The sequence below is a fragment of the Microplitis demolitor genome, chromosome 3 (assembly GCF_026212275.2).
Source record: "Microplitis demolitor isolate Queensland-Clemson2020A chromosome 3, iyMicDemo2.1a, whole genome shotgun sequence".
Taxonomy (NCBI): domain Eukaryota; kingdom Metazoa; phylum Arthropoda; class Insecta; order Hymenoptera; family Braconidae; genus Microplitis; species Microplitis demolitor.
The window spans coordinates 16,465,206-16,484,573 of record NC_068547.1 but is presented as its reverse complement, the minus strand read 5'-3'; the positions used below and the strand labels follow the sequence as shown (position 1 = coordinate 16,484,573).

The 19,368-nt window shown below is 24.5% G+C and overlaps 3 protein-coding genes across 5 annotated transcripts in view; 2 read left to right on the top strand and 1 right to left on the bottom strand.

Annotated features, from left to right (window-relative positions):
* Positions 1–345: 345 nt before the first annotated feature.
* LOC103571932 (transmembrane protein 222) lies at positions 346–7,095 on the top strand. Its single transcript, XM_008550288.3, has 6 exons — positions 346–396; positions 506–896; positions 2,979–3,189; positions 4,377–4,507; positions 4,609–4,765; positions 7,006–7,095. Exons 2-5 carry the CDS (start codon positions 766–768, stop codon positions 4,685–4,687), a joined length of 552 nt encoding a protein of 183 aa, XP_008548510.1. The 5' UTR covers positions 346–396; positions 506–765; the 3' UTR covers positions 4,688–4,765; positions 7,006–7,095.
* LOC103571941 (uncharacterized) lies at positions 4,776–8,997 on the bottom strand. Its single transcript, XM_008550298.3, has 2 exons — positions 8,622–8,997; positions 4,776–7,462 (listed from the first exon to the last, which is right to left on the bottom strand). The coding sequence occupies exon 2, from the start codon at positions 7,454–7,456 to the stop codon at positions 6,992–6,994; it is 465 nt and encodes a 154-aa protein (XP_008548520.1). The 5' UTR covers positions 7,457–7,462; positions 8,622–8,997; the 3' UTR covers positions 4,776–6,991.
* A 561-nt stretch (positions 8,998–9,558) lies between these two features.
* Positions 9,559–19,368, top strand: part of LOC103571873 (histone deacetylase 4) — a 116,483-nt gene continuing 106,673 nt past the window's right edge. For 2 of the 3 annotated variants that reach the window (XM_014441308.2, XM_014441304.2), the window contains exons 1-2: positions 9,559–10,048; positions 13,242–13,405. In XM_014441308.2, coding sequence (XP_014296794.1) covers positions 13,363–13,405 — 43 coding nt within the window. In that variant the 5' untranslated portion in view covers positions 9,559–10,048; positions 13,242–13,362. Of the gene's footprint in view, positions 10,049–13,241; positions 13,406–17,668; positions 17,717–19,368 lie in introns of those variants that run through there. The other variant, XM_014441306.2, reaches the window with a different exon arrangement.

Sequence of the window (19,368 nt, the reverse complement as noted above, 5' to 3'; positions counted from 1 at the left end):
GACTTGGTGATAGCAGACAACTGGCTGAAAGTATGTAATAAATGCTTGTCTGTACATAAGTGTCTTGATTAAATCACTGAAAAAAAAATTTTAATATCATTAGTTATTAATGATTAATTTATTCTGTTACTAATCTTTATATCTTGGAACGATTATTTTAAATTTATACATACATATATTATATATATATATATATATATCTATAAATGCATTACACATGTAGTATAAAATAATACTGTCGAGCTGTCACAAATATCATTACTTGTAAAAAGTAATTGTAATTAACCCGTTTTGTTAATTATTGTAATTTTAATGACGTATAATTTTGAGCGCTCATTTTCTTTTGTTTCTTAATTAATTTTTATACACATTATTATTATTTATTGTTGATGATATGTAATTATTAAGATTTTTTTTTAATTTTTATAGTACGAATTTAAAATTAAATTTAAATCTTTAAAAAAAAAAATTAATTTTGCTTCCTTATTTGATTAATTATTTCTAGATAATTAAAGTGATACAGATAATCTCGAATGGAAAATATAAACTTCGACAGTAACTCCATTACCAAAACATGAATCAGCTGATAAAGATTACATATATGTATAAATATGTGTATGTGTATATTGTGTAAAAGTGTGGGTATTTAAAGAGCTTTGACAGAAAACATACAGTTCAGTATTTTGAGGTTAAGAATTTTTGTTATTGTAAATATTTTGATGACAAACTTATACACGCGGTAACTGTCAAAATAAATATATTAAAATGAGAGATAGCGATTACTTGGCAAGATCAACAAATACTTCAAGTACTTCTTCTATTATTGATCTTGTTGTTGAACCAGCGAAAAAAAAATTTCCATTTTGTATTGTATGGACACCAATACCATTTCTTACGTTAGTATTTTTAATCTAAAGTTCATTATTTTATTATTATTGTTAGAAGGGGAAAACATTTTGTTGTTAATTTCTCACCAGTATCCAGTCTGATATTTATTTTATAAATTTCTTGAGTATTTTAATAAAAATTTTTTAAATACTCTCAATTATTTCATGTATTTGTTTGAAAAATTATTGAGTGTTTGTATTTGAAATTGAATATTTAGTTATTATTTTTCACAAATCTTTTTACTCTATCAATAAGATCCAGTTTTTCAAACCGAATTCAAAATAATATTGCTAGTATACATTAATAATATATAAATATAGCAACAATAATAAAAGTGAATGTAGCTGACTAATGGGAATTTTTTAAATTTTTGAATAAATAAATAAAAGGGAGCCAGAGACGTCCCCAAGTGAAATATATGCTATACGTAATTTCTATGAAACTACAAATTAAAAAGTTAAAATAATTTGAAATGAGAAAAAATTCAACAGGAGAAAACATTCAATATAATGAAGAAATATATTTGAATCGAGAATGAATTGTATGAATATTATTTTGCTTCAAAATGGAATTTGTTCAAAATCAATATTTAATCTCTCTGATTTGAAAAAAGTTATAAGATCTCTGTTTTGAAAAAAGATTTTGATTAGCAAACAAAAACCTGTCAAACATAACTGCTTCCGATAAAGAAGTTTTTTTAGAATTAAATTGGTACCACTGTAGTATTAAAAATTGATTTCGAACAAATTTCATTTTGATGCAAAATAATATTCATACTATTCATTCTTGATTCAAATATATTTCTTCATTATATATTTTCAAGAGCTTATAATTTCAAAAACTAAACATTTCGAAGTTTTTTTAATGTGAATTTTTTTTTTATTCTATGAAATTGTATTTTAAGGGATTTTTTTTCGAATTTATTTTGTATTGCAGAAATTTTTTATTTTTTAAATTTTACTTCAAATTTATTCTATCTTAATACAATATCTTATTCAAACATTTTTTTCGATGTTTTTTTTCGGTACTTTCTATTCTTTTCAAATTAGTAACTCCGATGCATTCTCCTGTTGAATTTTTTCTCATTTCAAATTGTTTTTACTTTTTAATTTGTAGTTTCATAAAAAGTACGTATAGCATATATTTCATTTGGGGACGTCTCTGGCTCCCAAATAAAAAATGCGTATTTAGATCAATGAAGAGTCAGTACGCGCATTTTTTAAAATTTCATTATTTAAAATTTATAAAATGTCTCATGTCGTCCACATTCACACTCATCCAACAATAATAATTTAAACTACAATACTAAAATTAGCCGACGTCGAATAATATTTGAATTTTTTTAAAAACAATAAATCATAAAAAATAAATAATTCAAAAAATTGCATCTACAATTTTTGTAATTTTCTACACGTGCATATTTTCAGTTTTTTTTTTCTTTTTTCCAATTGATGTTAAAAATAAACGAATTGTTAATTGTCTACTAACTTCAGGATCATATTTAAACCCAGAGGTTAAAAATAAATCCGGTTTGAAAAGCTGGCTCTAATATCAAACTACGAGTTTAAATTCCTGTCCAGACAATTTCAGACTTTTATCAATAGGCAATATGATTTAGCGGTTCCAATTTAATTGGTTTCTTCCCATGAGTAAAAAATGTCTCATTTACTGTCTGCTTAATAATTTTCTGGTATTATTTCAGCACTGTAAAAATTGAATTCATGATTACAAACCTCAAACTGGCTCCCAAACTGTCTGTCAACTTCACCCTTGTCTGAAATTGTACTGTTTAATTCTTATCGCACAATATATTATTATTATAGAATAATAAAACATATTTTTTTCCATTCTATGAAAGTTTTTAATTATTTAAGATATTAACATTAAGATCACTTGGCCCAGAGTATATTAAAAAATCAAATATAGGACAATAAACAAATGTAATCAAGGCTAAATTTTTATAAAAATTGAACAAATAAACTAAAAGTTTTTATTATTATTCAAGTATTTTAATAAAATTTTATTAACGAAAATTATTAATATATAATTTTTTTGATTAAATAAACAAACTAAAAGTTTATTTTTTATAGATATTTTTTTCCATTTATTGGACATATGGGAATAGCTACATCAGCTGGAGTTATACGTGATTTTGCTGGACCATATCATGTTTCTGAAAACCAAATGGCATTTGGAGAGCCAACAAAATATTGGCAGTTAGATTATTCACGAGCGCGTGGTGGTTTAGCTGGATGGGATGCTGCTGTTTCTGAAGCCAGTGATATTTATAAAAAAAAAATGGTAACTTCTTTAAATAAATTTTTCTTTATTCAAAACTCTTCAATAACGTACATAATACACTCAGCAAAACAAAGAAACTAATACAGTATATAATCTCTTGACTCAAAAATTACCTTAACCAATTATTCTAATCAATTGGATATTTTACTGTAGGAAAACAATTTTTTGTTAGAACAAGTTGATAGTCATTTTTACTAATGTACAAAAATAATTTTCTGTGCAAATACATTTTTTAAAAATAATAATGAATTATTTTGACAAAAATATCTTTTATTGATGATTGCGAATAAAGTCAACTCTGGAATCGAAAACTTTTCTTTCGTTGAAAGAATTTTTTTCGCTCAGTGTATAAATATTATTTTCAAACTTAATTATTTCAACTAAACATCTAAGCTATCATCTATAAGTAGACTTAAATTATTTAAATAACATAATTAATTGAAAATTGCAATTCTTTCTTTTTTAGCATGTATACTTTTTATCATACTTGTGAAAAAAAAAATTGTTCCAAAAATGTTCCTGACGGTGAACTTACAAAAAAATTGAGACAATTCTAAACTTTAAGTTGAACATTTTCGGGACTTTGAAAAAATTAGAAAATGAGTAATTTTCAACTGGTAACGGCTTTTCCTGTGCGTTTTTTTTTTTTTTTCGAAAATAATTTGATTTGACAATTTTTTTGGGTGTGAAGAGTATTAAAAAAAAAGAATTAAGTAGGAATTATAAACATGCACGACTCTTACCAGAATTATTCAGGTATGAGGAAAAACAAAAACTAAAAATGGTTTGAAAATATTTATGAACATTTTTTGACTTTTATTAGAACTTTTAGGTAAGGTCAGTTTTTTTGACTTGTTCAAAAATAGTCCAAAAAATGAGCAATTGGAACTAATTATAATCTTATAAACTCACAAAATTGTCAATTCAAACCAATTTTGCTTGAAAAATTTCAAAAGAAAAGAAAAAAAACCCGCAAGAAAAGTATACACTAGTTGAAAATTATTTTCACTTATAATTATTTTAAAGTTCCAAAAATGTTTAACTCAAAATTTAGAACTGTCTCAATTTTGAAAGTTCTGTCATGAACGTTTTTGGAAAATTTTTTTTACACGGATAATGATGAATAAATATTAATTTTAAAATGAATAAAACTAATTATTTTTTAATTATATACTTATTGTTTTTAGCATAATTTATTTTGTGATAATTGCCATTCGCATGTAGCAACTGCTTTAGATTTAATGAATTATGACAACTCAAGTAATTGGAATATGGTTAAACTTGCATTTCTTATTTTAATAAAAGGAAAATATGTTAGGTAAATTATTATAACTAAAAATTTGTATAATTTAACACATATAATAATTAATAACAATTACAAATAATTATAAAGTTTAATATCAATTTTTATCTTTTTAGCTTTTTAGGATTTGTCAAAACATGGCTGCCCTTTGTTATTATTGTAACAATTATAACCATATTTATCACTGTCTTTTGAATAAATCAATTAGGAAAATTTAAACAATTAATTTGCTTTTCATTTACTGCCTGGGATTTACAATGACATTTAATAACTGTAAGTACTTAGACTTTTTTTAATTCTATTATTTAATGAATATTAATTTAGTTGATTAGAAAACTTTATAATGTTATTAATAATTTTGGTCAATAATAAATAATCAATATAAAAATAATCTATATAGAGAGCTCATTAATTTAAAAATTCATTTGACTGCTTGTTCAATGAGAAAAAACAAATTTATTTATTAATCGTTAATTTGTAATTGAATATGTTTACATTTTATTATGCATTAATTGTGTTCGTTTATAAAAAAAGACATAATTTACGTCATTTTATAAAGGTCTAGTTATTAAAATAAAAATATTTGTAAGCTTACATATTTATTATAAAAATAATTGTTTACTGTATGGATCCGTGCGTTTTTTTACAGTTGTATAATACATTCCTTAATAATTATATTAATCAAAAATAAATAAAGCAAGAAATAATTATAATCTTAATATAATAAGTATTATTACTATCAATGGCAATGGAATTTTTTTAAATATTTTTGTTTGAAAGCTCAAAGTAAGAAAAAAATTATTGAATACACTATGAAAAATTTGTGGAGTCAACGTGGATTAAATCCAGAGTGAATCCCCTCAGAGTGAAATTTACTCTGGAGAGGAGTGTAAATTATTACTTCGGATTGAATGAATGTGGATTTAAATCAAATCTGTAATCACTCCGAATTCACTCCCAATTTTTTACATTGTAAACTTAAAATAAATTTTCTTTAAAATTTAATATAGAAAAAATTACTTTTAGTTATTAAAAATTTTTTGATTAATTTACTAATGTATTATTTGTTATAAATAATTTATTTTTAATTATCTTCAATTATTTTATAACTTCATGTTACTAATAACAATTCAAATATAAATAAATTTATAATTTTTTTTCATTTTTATTGAAAAATGACGGAAACAAAAAATTACACCTAAAATTTTAAAGCTCAATTGCATTTTAAAATTTATGATTTGAAGTTATTTTTATTTTGTCAAATAATTATTATTAATTGTCAAGATCTTTCAAACAAGTTATATCAATTTCCTAAATAACTTATACAAACATTTCACTTATCAACCGTTGAGTTGTTTACTGTTTAATCATATACTAAATGAACAGCTTGCCGTATTCTTTACGTATAAATTTGATTGCATAGTACAATAATACCCTCGTAACGATATTGATTGCTTACGTCATTGATTATTGTTTAATTACGTGGGTACCGTCATAATAAATTCTAATAATAATATTCTCATAATTACGCAGTAAATAATAGTTTTCATAAATCGATACTATGAAAATTCTTTTATAAAGATCATAAAATAATATTAAATTATTTTACAGACAACTGAGCAGTGGGAAATTTTTTTTTGTAATGGATATGATTAAGAAAAATTCTTAACTATGGATACCTTTTCAGATAAATTTTAAAATCAATAATCTTAATATAATTTTTAGTTATTTCAACAATAATGGAAGCAAAAATAAACTTTCGATCATTAAAAGTTCTAAATATATCATTTATATAAATGATAAAAATTTTATATTTTGTCGATAAAATTATGCAAAAATGATTATTAAATATACGAGATAATTACTGTCGACTAATTATAGAAATAAAAAAATATTTTAAATTATAAACTAAAAATCGCGTCATTAGTTCCAAAAAGACTTATATTTTTATAAGTTTTTTTGGCTTTAGTTACTAAGTTTAAAACCAAAAGGGTGTATAAATGTTTTTTTTTTAATTGCAAATTATATTGTAGATTTATTCTAGAGTGAAAATTTGAAAAGCCAAAAGGGCATATAATTTAAGCTACATGCTCTTTTGGCTTTTATTATTTTTTTTTTTTTTCCAATTTTTATCTATAAAATAAAACTACATGACGATTGACAATGAAAAAAAAATTGTACGCCTTTTTGGCTTTACACGATGTACCTGAAGACCAGAACGTTTTTCGCGCAATGAAAAAAAAAATTGGAAAGTAAAAAACCTAGTGGATGACTAGATTTCTGAAATGTTTCTTATAGATGCTGATACATCAGCCAAGGCCGCTAACTTTTGGAACTACCCCATAAGCAGTCAAAGTACATAAATTTTTTTCATTTACGTCGCGCGAAAAAGTTCTGATCTTCTGCTATATAAAAATATAAGTCCTTTTGAAATTAGTAACGCGAAATAATATTAAGAGTAATAAATACAGTTAAAAAAATAACTAATAATAATTATTATTATTCTGTTACAGCTTCCATTTCATTGATAACACCCTTTTCAACACTAAAATCATACTGATAGTCTTCACTCATGATTCGTGAAATAAAATTTGAAATTTCATCAACACGAAGTCTATCTAATTCAGGATCTTTATCTAATTCTTTATTCAATTCAAATGGAATAATACTTAAATAAGCTTGAGTATCACCTAATATATTTTTATCAGCTGAAGTTGTTGGTCTTGATCCAGGTAAAGGTGGTATTGGTTGATTGATCATACGATCACCACTCAATGCTGGATACAATGCACTTGATCCTGATGGTAAATTACCGCCGCTATCAGAACCCGGAAGATTTGGTGCAAATGGATTTACCTGTTTTTCAATTAATATGTAATCATCATTTTGGCTTGTTGGTGATATTTCTTCAGTTGATTCCGTTGGTGATTCTTTATTTTTTTTCTTTCCAAAGAACCACGACATTTTTAACTGCAGAATACAAATATTGAATTAAATAATTTTTGTTATAGTTTTCACTAATAACTGAATTAAAAATTACATAGAGCAAAAGTTAATTATTTGATAATTTTATATAAATATTCAATTTAAAATTATCTATATTATCAAGAGAATAAGGAAAATTTTGTTTCAGCCATATCTATATGATATACACTTAATGTTATTAAATTTGATATCATTAGAAAAGTCTTGACTTGGATTTGTGCCTTTTCATGGTTTAAACTCCTTTTAATTGCCAAGTATCAAGATAAATAAATTTATCTATATCATTCGAACAACATTAAAATTATGCGGAGAAAAAGACGATCGTATTTATTTTCTTTAAATAAATTAATATTTTAATTATTCTGTCACTAAATATGACTGAATATATATAACTATTATACATAAATTGAGAGAAAAAAGAAAAATTTAGTCTATGCCATGTCTTCTATGATAATAAAAATTAAACAGATTTGATTTGGTATCAGAGAAAAAAAAAAAATTAGACGACTAATAAAAAAATTTGAACGTGAGTAGATTTTTTTTCATAAATCCTATAATTATACAATCATCGACATCAATAAGTTTGCGAGTTAATGATAAGATTTGTCTCATTAAATTTCAATAATAGAAATAAACAAAAGATTCTAGAGATAATTTTAGAGTATGGATTTTAATAAACAGTTAAATTTAAATCATATTTTATATATTATTGAGTAATACACTGGCAGTCACGTAGGGACTGTAGGTTTCTCGTATTAATCAAATAAATTGTTTTAATCAAGAATAATCGATTATAAATTTCTATAATTTAATAAAAAAAAAAACAAATTAAATCTTATAAATATTAAATATAATTTATAATCTTAAAATATTATTCCGTTTGATGCTAAAATATATAAAACTGATTAAATAATTTTTTGTCTATTACATTTAAATTATAAATATATATATATAATCACTTATTTATAAAAATAATCAAGTTAATTGAAAACACAACAATTTGTTTTGTCATTAAACACTTGAATCTAAAAATAGAACAAGAAAGAAATTTTTATATGCATTGATATTGATAAGTACAAAGAAAATTATGACTCAAATAATAAATCATACACGCAATTATTTGTTTAAATATAAATTAACTTACGTGAAAATAATAATTTTTATTAATAACAAAAAACTCTTAATAGTAAAAAATATTTTATCACAATATATATGATGACATCACACTTGAGGTTTTAACTAATTAAAATGTATGAAATTAATTAATTGAATAGCTGCTCCAGACAAGTAATTATTAATTTGTCACTATATGACAAAATAAAATCAAACAGCTGACACCAGTACGTTATTATTCTCCATGTCTGTCTAGTTACTCGTAACTCGTAATCATTTATATATAAATATATGACATATATATTCTTAAAGGTTATAATTTAACGTCACAACGTAAGTCACGATTTATTTTATTTTTTGTATGCTTTTGTAATTTTTTTCTTTTAATAAATTTTATTTGCAATTTGAATTTATTTGTAAATTTATTTTTTCGGGGATTTGATTCTTTTCTATTTAAAAAGTTTTTAAAATAATAAATTATAATTACTATCGAAATAATTTGCGGGAAACCTATCGATTGTACCAACAATCGATTATTCTAAATAATAATGATAATAATTATTAGTATTATTGAAAAATAGAAACCAAAAAAAATTAAATATTTATTTAAAAATAAAATTTCTATGTCATCAATTAAAATAATAAATTTAATTTAAAAAAAAACATATCGATTCTTTAGATAATCGACTTTACTATCAGTCGATTTAACAAAGTCAAATTAAATACTATTTTTAAAATAAATTAATTTTAAATTATTAATCAAGAATTTTATTAAATTAAATTTATAGTCAAAAAAGTTATTCAAATATTTAAAAATAAAAATATATGAAAAGAATATATTTTATAAATGTGTACTACGTAAGTCAAGTTAAATTTTTTTTTTTTATCTTTTAATACTCGAAATCTCAATTAGTTTGATCTTCGATTAAAGTTTTGTTAAAAATATTTTAAAAAAATGTAAAAGTGATTCGCTAAGTGCGTCAGTAAGAGATAAGATTAGATTTAAATTATTTATCGCGGTTTTATTATATAATTATTTTATTACTTTTAGAGATAATAATAACAATAACAGAATAATAGATAAATATATGTAGTAAAAATTATTAATAAACGCATGCGTATTAATATAAATGTATAAAATAACAGAAAGTTTATCAGCTCATTCGCGTATAACAATAATCGGATTTTGGTAGCTCGTTAGTTTTAAATATCGCGGCAAGGTAGCGGTGCAGTCGCATTGTTTTCGTGACTCTTGTGAACACTCGGCGTCAGAGGATTTTTTATTTTGTATTCGTCCTAATTTAATACAGTTATCGCTGTAATTTATTATTATTTTTAAATAATTATTATTACATGGTTAAAGTTTGTGTTATCTTTGAATTGTGTCGAGTTTTAAGCGTCATTATCACTAAGTGTTTTGGTATTTCGCGCCATTTACTTGAGGTGTTTAGCAGTGAGGTAATTAAATTTTTATTATTTATTATTATTATAATTATTAATATTTTTTGTTATTTAATAATTTAAATTCATTATTAATTATAACAAAGAAATTTATTTATATTTTTATTTTCATGAGTTAGAATTTGATATTTAATTGACCTCGAGACTTCACTTGTGAGAAATAAAAATCGAGATAGGTCGTGGTATTTTTTTTTTTGTATTGAAGTCAGTAATTACTTTATCACATTTTCTTCTTAATTAATGTTTTTTTTCAGTAATTTGATAATATTATTAAATTTTTTTATTATCGATTTATTGAATTTATTGGTATCGAATTTTTTATTTATGAAAAATATTTTTTTATACACGAAAAAAAATTTGTCAGTTAATTTTATAAATGTTTAATTAATTGGTAATAGAAATTAATTTTTGCATAAATTTATTCCTAAAATATTCATGAATTGTATCGTGAACTGATAATTTAGTGATAAAATTATAAAAATAAATAGTAAAATAAATCAAGTTACGGTTGTCAATAAAGTGAATTATTAGATTTTTTTTTTTATCAAATAAATATCAAAGTCTTAAACGTTTATTTTATGACTCGTCATTTTATTGAACGCCAAATAAATCTCCAAAGCCGATTGTAACTATTTTTTTTTTAATTTCTAACAATTTTTTTTAGTATTAAAATAGACAAATAAAATCCCGATGATTGTCAAGTGGAAAAAAATGTAACTCGTAACTAAAATCTATTTTAAGAAACATAATCTCGTCGAAAGTGGGTCATCCTGTTCTTTGTTAATTTAATTATTATTCAATTTAATAAATATTAGTAAAAATAGATAGTGAAAAATTTTTTCTAATTAATTTTATCTTTATAAGAATTTTCAAATGAATAATTTAATTATTTTTTTATTTATTTATGCAATGACGGATAAAAAACAACGTTTAAGTTATCAATTTTAATAGTTATTTAACAAGATTGATATCAGATAAACGTACATCCATTACTATAAATACCTGTAAATGACAAGCATGAACTTCCTACTGTCAGCTTGTGCCAAGTGGAACCCCGATGTATCATCGGGAAGATCCAACACGTGTCCTCATCTTTTTAATTTACACTATAAATTTATTTACATATTTATTTAACACCTGATATTTAATTTATAATGTAAATTATTAAGTAAACTTGTTGAGCTCATACATCTTTCAACTTACATTAAAAATATTAAAATCATTTATTTATTACATTATTAAATCAATTGCAATAATCTAATAAGTGCACGGAGAAAAATGGACATAAATAATCTACGAGTTTTTATATGATTCTGAAGTTTGCAGAAAATGAATAATTTTCAAATTTTTTTTTTTACAAAAAATCAATTACAAAAAAATAAAAAATAAAAATATGCACATGTAGAAAATTGAAAAAACTATCGGTGCAATTTTTTTAAACATTTTTTTTTATATGCTGTGGACCAAATTTTAAACTGGAATCGTCAAAAAATTATTATCCTGAACTATAACTATTATTATGAGTCTCTCAAAATTTTTTATTTTCTACTATAATTCTTAAGGGGGACCACTAGTATAACAGCCTGAAAAAAAGATAGTTTTTGGGAATTTTTTAAAGAAAACTACTGCATGGAATGTTTTAATGTTTCAAGAATACACGGAGAAAAATGTTGGCTCGAAACCTATCAGTTTTTTTTTATGCTGTCGACCAAACTTTAAATAGGAAGGGAAGCATCCAAAAAATTATGCTCATATGGAAAATTACTATGTTGTATCATAACACTTACTACGCGCGAGACACTAATCGATAAGATTTAATAACAATTACTAACATACATTATAATAGTTGTGATGCGGAATAATAATTTTTTATAAGAGCATAAATTTTTGGACGCTTCCCTTCCTGTTTCAAGTTTGGTCGATAGCCTAATAAAAATTGCTAGGTTTTGAGCCAAATTTTTCTCCGTGTATATTTTTGGATATATAATAAATATAAGATAAAATTTTTGGAGCAAAAAATTTAAAATTTAGCGAGTTATTCTCGATGTACTTACGCTCCAAAAGAAAGTCCCTCCACTGCTGCAGTGATAGCGACCTTCACAGTGCATGAAATCGAAAAAACCAAAAAGTTTGTTAAACTAGAAGGTATATCCTGTACCATAAACCCCGGGCTAAGAAAAAAAATTGAAACAACAAAATGGTGGTTTAAAAAATTCAAATTTTGCGCGAAAATTTGGTGATTTTTGGCCTGCCAAAATTACATTTTTAATTCGATCGAAAGTGGAGATTTATGGTACGTAGAAAAATGTATAAAAGAAGCTGCAATTCAAATCAAATAGATCGGACGATTTGTCTTCGAGTTATAACTGCAAGAATTTTGAAAAATGTATTTTCGAGAACCATTAAGCGGCTGCTCTTCAGATGGTTGTAACTCAAAAAAACTATTTGAAATTGTAGAATGTTATTTATGAAGTGAAGACAATCGAAATATGGAGAAAAAAAAATTATTTTTTCAAAATTTTTCACTAGTGGTCCCCCTTAATTTAGATAAATAATATTAATTACAATTTATCAATAAGTTTTTAGTATATAAAATTTTTTTTAGTGTAGCCTAATAATTTTTTGGCAACTCAACTTCCTGTTTCAAGTTTGATCGACAGCATAATAAAAATTCGTAGATTTCTGAAGCCCATTTTTCTCCGTGTGATCATAAAGTTTTATCAAATAAATGTTATAAAATAACGTTAAATAATTAAAATCGACTAAATTTAATAGGATTGTGTTGTTAAATACTGAACTTTTGACCTTTCGCTATAATTTTTATTTAAAATTCTTAATATTCATCATAAAATATTTTAAAGTTTAAATAAACTTTTTTCAAACTGCTCCAAATTTTTAAAAGGCATAGAAAAAATATTTTCTATCTATTTTAAATTGAAAAATATTTAAGTCCATCAGACTTTGATTAATATTAATAAATCTATTGAAAGACGTAAATATTATTTATAGACTCAAAACACGAATTACATCACAACACAAATGCATAAGTAAAATATACTAATAATAAATAAATATATAATAGGCTATCGTCATAATTTGTAAATGAATATTTAATTATTCATTCATTCACGCAATGATTGTCATTGAAATTTAATTTAAAAATATTTTTTTTTTGGTTGTTTAATTTTAGCTCGTGTGCACGCATGTGACCAATAAAGAAGATCGTGTAGCTCGTGTTGGGGGCGTAGCGGGTTAGGGGGGGCAGGTGGTAAATGCAATGTATGATAGACGTTTGAGGTAATTGTGAGAATATGTCTAGTGAGCCACCGCCTGCGGACATCATTTCTGTTAATGGTAAGTATTTAAATTATTTTATATTTATTTTATCTTAAATATTTTTTAAATATTTAAACTCGCATAATTTTAATATTCATATCATTGCGTCTTTAATATTTTATTTTTACTGCCTTTATGGTTATTAAAAAAAAATTCACACTTCTTATTAAAAACAGAATATATAATATATTTACCTCTACAAATATATATTTAGTAGACATTGTGACTTATTAATAATTTACTTACAAAGGACTAAAGTAATGAGTTTAAATGGGGAAGTTTATTTTTTTGTTTATTGTAACTTGAAGGCATTCCGGATACGCTATCTCCAGAAATAGACACATAGCTTGGGGTGCGTTAGTATATTATAGTTGATGGGCTTCACATTTACAATTCACACCCTACCCCACATGACCGCTCCTGATACTTTACTTGCCATCCGCATAATTTGCGTATTTATAGATTATGCACTTTGGTACATGTCAGTTATACTCTATATATATATATATATATATATATATATATATATATTAGTATCACATCGTATACTCCAACTACTTATGATATAGTATGAATACTACTACCGCTTCCCACCAGTAGTTATTTTTAATTAATCGAAGATGCATTGATCCAAGCAGCTTCAAGTCAGACACTAGAGAAAATATATATATATATATATATATATATATATATTTCATGAATTTTTATTTTAAACTAAAAATAACACCTTGAGGTTACATATAAACCTTTTTTTTCCTTTATGTTGGAAATAATTTTTTTGAAATATATTGATTTTTTTTCCATATCAATAGGTTTCTGTTATATTTAGAGTTTGAAAATGGAATTAAAAATTTATATAAAATAGTCGGGACAATTTTTTTTAATTCAAAATTATTAATATTTTTTTCAATAAACTTTTATCATTTTTTTTTTTTTTAATACTTTTTTACGTAATAAACGGTAATTATTTATTCATGAAGATTGAATTCAAATGTCTTGATTATAAAATTTTAAGTATTTTTATTCATGCGCTTATGTATTATGAATGTATCGTTAATGAACGTCGAGACTTCATGAACGTTATTTTTGTTGCTATTTTAGTGATGTTATTAAATATAAACAGTACATAAATAATATGTCCAGTCAATACCAATATAAATTTAATGAGTCTTAGAAACGTATTTAATAATAAAAAATATTTATTAATAAATATAATGAAAATAAATATTAACATACTGATTTATATATTTTAGTATGATGCTTTTTATTAAAACTACACAGAAAAGAAGAAACTTTAAAAACTAGTGTTTGAAATTATAACCCGGAGCCTGGGAGTCTATGTAAAAAATTTTTTTTAATATTCCAAACAATAAATTTTATAACACGTGTTAAAAATTTTTCAAGTTTCAGTTTCGATTTTTAAAGTTGAAATATTAATTTTTTTGCATATACAATAAATTTCATTACTTATCTTATAATTATTAACGTTTTAATTATAAACGAAAGAATTACTATTTAGAATATTGGTATTTACGGATCACTTTATACTATTTGTCGTTTCTCAACTTATGTAGTTCATTTTTTCCGTGTATACACAGTCACAAAAAATTTCGTCAAAATAAACACAAAACTATGTGTTAGAACAACATTTTTAAATACAAATTCTTAAATTCTTATATTCTTTTAACATTATTCCTTTGTCTAAAAGGTGTAACAAAAAAATGTTAATATTCGCTGTCACTGGTTCTAAAACTTTTACACTTTCAAATATTATTTCCAACACACACGTAGAATGTTGATTTATCTTTTTTATTTGTGTTATTTTGATAATTTTTCATTTAGCATCGAAAGATGCTTTTGACCAATATTGGGTGTCGATTTTCGATATTTAGATGAAACACCATAGCAAAGCTCATAAAAACTCTTTAAGAAACGGAACAAATATTTTTGCAATTAATCTAGTAAGTTAAGTACTTTAAACGGTTGGCACTAGAGAATGGTGTTAATTATGATTTTTTGAATTAAAATTTTTGTGAAATATTTATAAATTATCAAAAAACGTGAACTTTTGAAAAAAAACAAAAAAAAACCAAAAGTAGGTAAAAAATCGACGATTGTCGAATCCCATCTTGAATAGCAGCTTAAAAAATTCGTTTTGTAGTCAAGTACAACATACATGTCGCGTTACAAATGCCATGAGGGCGTATCAGCCTATTATACGCCCTTATGGCACCCGGATTTTTCGGTACGCCCTTACGGCCCCCAGTTGGTACCCTGGGTGCCATAAGGGCGTACCAAAAATTTTTTTTTTATTTCTGCTCGTTTCAAGCATAACTACGTCGATTCCCGGAAAAATTTTTTTATACGCCCTTATGCCTTTTCAAGGGTGTTTTTCTCGGGATATGCCCTTATGGCATCAGTAAAGCGATGTTTTCAAAAATAATCTAAAATTTCGCTTTTCAATAAAATTCAAAATTTGAGTTTAAAAGTGAAAAAAAAAAGTTGGAAAAATAAAAATTTGATGTCTTTATATTTTTTTTTTTTTTTTTTCAAAAATTATATTTCAAGACGAAAAAATTGGCCCCCATTAGTCTAGTCAACAAGTGTCGCGAAGTTTAGAAAAAAAAAGGTTCCTTAATATTATTCTTAAGAAACAAAAAAAATCGTTAATTAGCAAAGGCGTTTTTTTGCAATAAATAAATTTTTTTAAGAAACGATTTTTTTCTTAAAAATCATTATTTTCATTAAGCATTTATTTCCAAAAAAAAATTTTCGAAAATCTTATTAACAATGTATTTGTTTATAACAATTATTTAAACAATGCAAGTAAACATTTTTTAAAAATTATTGCTATGTAGCTTTTAGCAATAAAAAAAATAATTAATGAAAAAAGTAAAAAACAAAAATTTTCTCAATTACTTTATTTACATTTTTCATTTTTCAATGCCTTAGATTGTTAATAAAAAAGTGAAAAATCAAAATTTTTTAATTTTTCCAACGGTGATCTTTTTAAACCCTTTCAAGAATAGCTCCAAGAAGTAAAAAAAAATTCTGGGTTTTTAGTTTACAAATAATCATGGTTTTTATGTACATGTTCAACACGTAAAAATCAACTAATTAACAAAAGCGTAATTAATTGAAAAATCGGGGTAAAAATTTTTTTTCGGCGGATTATTATTTATTCATGTGTTTTGAAAGTACCAAATTTTTTTTATTTCTTAATATTTATGTTTAATCGGTTAAAATAAATTTTAATTATCATGCTATTGATTCAGTCGACACGCGTGCTCACGCCGCTACCCGTTTTTAGTTCCATTTTCACCGTTAAATTAAAATTATAAATATTATCGGTACAATTCGGGAAGGCAATACTTTTTTTAGGAAATTTCCTCCTCTTTAAGGATCTTTTTTTAAATTTTGGATACCTCAAATAGTTTTCGAAATATTTGCAAAAAACCAAACCACCTTTTTTTTTTGACTAAATTGCTTATAACTTTTACAATTTTTGCGAGCCCCAATTTTTCACTCGAACATTTTTTCTAGATGCCATTTCGAATCGAATGAGACCAAAATCATAATTTTCGATGAAGTTAAACAGGTTTTCGTCAAAAAGGCACTTGTTGACTAGACTACATGACTTTTAGATTATGATGAATTGATCAGGAGTAACGAATTTTTGAAACTTGCCATACTATTATTTTTTCTTGATTTTCAAAAATTAATATCTTAAGAACTTTTGGACATTAAGAGCTAAAAATTTACAGGTAAGCGTCTATTGATATATGGAGGAGAGTGGGGCAAAGTGGGCCTCCTTAAAATTTGAGAGCAAAGTGAGCACCCTGAAATTTTCTATGAACGAGGTTCACAATAAGTCACCTTTACTTTTTTACGACTATTCGTTTATTACTTATTAGCTTATTTATGTCACCCATTTTCACCCACTTTGCCCCATATTTTAAAATTCGTAATTTATTATGAACACAGCTTATTCATAACATTTTTAAAGTGAAGAATTTAAAAAAAGTAAAACGAGCAATAAATTTGTCTCACACAATTTTTTTAAATGGGGGCCCACTTTGCCCCTAATTTTCGATTTTTCAATTTTAATGGACACAACTTATCAATGTTAAATAACAAAAAAGGGCCTATAAAGTAGTGTAACGAGTGAAAAAAAGTAAAGATAATCCCATTCCCAGCTTACGGAGCTCACTTTGCCCCATCCTCCCTTACAAAAAGATGTCAAAAATTCAGCTAAATAAAAAATGTGATTTTTGACACCAGGTGATATGGTATGGAACGACCCACATATAAGCTCAACAAGTGACTACGGTAAGTTCAAAACATTGTTTGTGTTATTTTAATAAATTAACACGTGCTCTATTTTAAAGTTACATTTTAAAAGTGTTAATACTTGTTTGGACAGTAACACTGAGTAAATGTTACTTTTGTTTCATCTAACATTTTTCTTGTGTTAAAACTGAACTGACCAAACAACACAACAGCAGTATGTTAAATTAACACACTTAAATGTTAAATATTTATTATAAAATTTTTAACACAGACTTATTTCTTTACACAAATACGAAAAATTTTTTATTGTGCAAGTAAAGTGATTTTAAGTGGAGTAAAATATCCAGTAATCTAAAGTGCTATTACGAATATTTTTTAAAACTTAATTATTATGCAATAGCTCGAAGACATGAAATGCAGCGTGAATTAATAATTGTATAATATAATAAACATTGATATGGGTCTATTTAATAATTCAAGTAGATATATATTCCTATAGACGATGTGTGCATTTCGTTGATTGTAGAACTATTTTTAGTCATTACCATGTGTCAGTTAAATGTCTATTAAATATTCAATGCTGAGTTATATATATATATATATATATATATATATATATATATATATATAATGAAAATGACTAATGTGCTGTAGAATATATAGTATAATCACTTTACTGTCAATTATAGAGACACATTTATAATTATAATCAAATTATATAATTGAATAGTTTATTCAATTTAAAATCATTTAAGCAACCAAAAATAAAATAAATAATAAAAGTAGCTAATAAAATTCGTAATTATGTTCATATACAGATTCACTAGTTTCCAGTAGTAAAAAATTTGTAAATCGATTGACCCTGCGGGCCAGCCCCGAAACTTCCCGCTGTTTTCGAGCCCAAAGAGCTCAAAATCGTAATAGCCAATATTTATAACACTTGACAATACCTTTCATTACAACGGTGTTTTCAAACTTAAAAAAAGTACGTTTTATATAGAACTTATACTGAGAGAACAATTTATTTGAGCCAAATGAGATTTGTTTTAGGCTAATAAATCCCATATTTGAATAGACCCAATTCGTATTTATTTGAGATAAATATATGGTTCATTTGTAAAAAATATTGATTTGTTTATAAATAACAAATCTTCATTTGAAATTTTTTTCCGACTAAGATTTGTTAACTATAAGGAAATATATATTTCAATAAAATAAATGATTTTGTTCAGTCAAATAAATCTATTTAGGGGAGACCGGGGCATAGCGGCCCACTTAAGCCGGTTTTTTCTTTTTGTGGCTTTTAACCATAAAATTCATTTATTTTCCGTCGATATCGAAAGAATAAGTAGAAATTTTGCAAAAAATCGAAAAAAAAATTTGTTTTTTTTCTGGGGCACGAAGGCCTCCTCTCCAAAAAATTATCAACAAAAATTTTTTTTTTATTTTCCGTTAAGTTATGACCTTTATAATGTTTTTATGACGTTTTAGGCCAGTATGTGATGTATGAGGTAAAATGGACCATTAAAAAAAAAAAATTGTCACAAAAAAATTAACTTGACGGAAAATAAAAAAAAAATAATTTTTTCTTTATAATTTTTTTTTCGAGTTGTCCGTTTTGCCCCTCATATCACGTATTGACTTAAAATATACTAAAAACATTATGAAGGTCATACTTTGACGGAAACTAA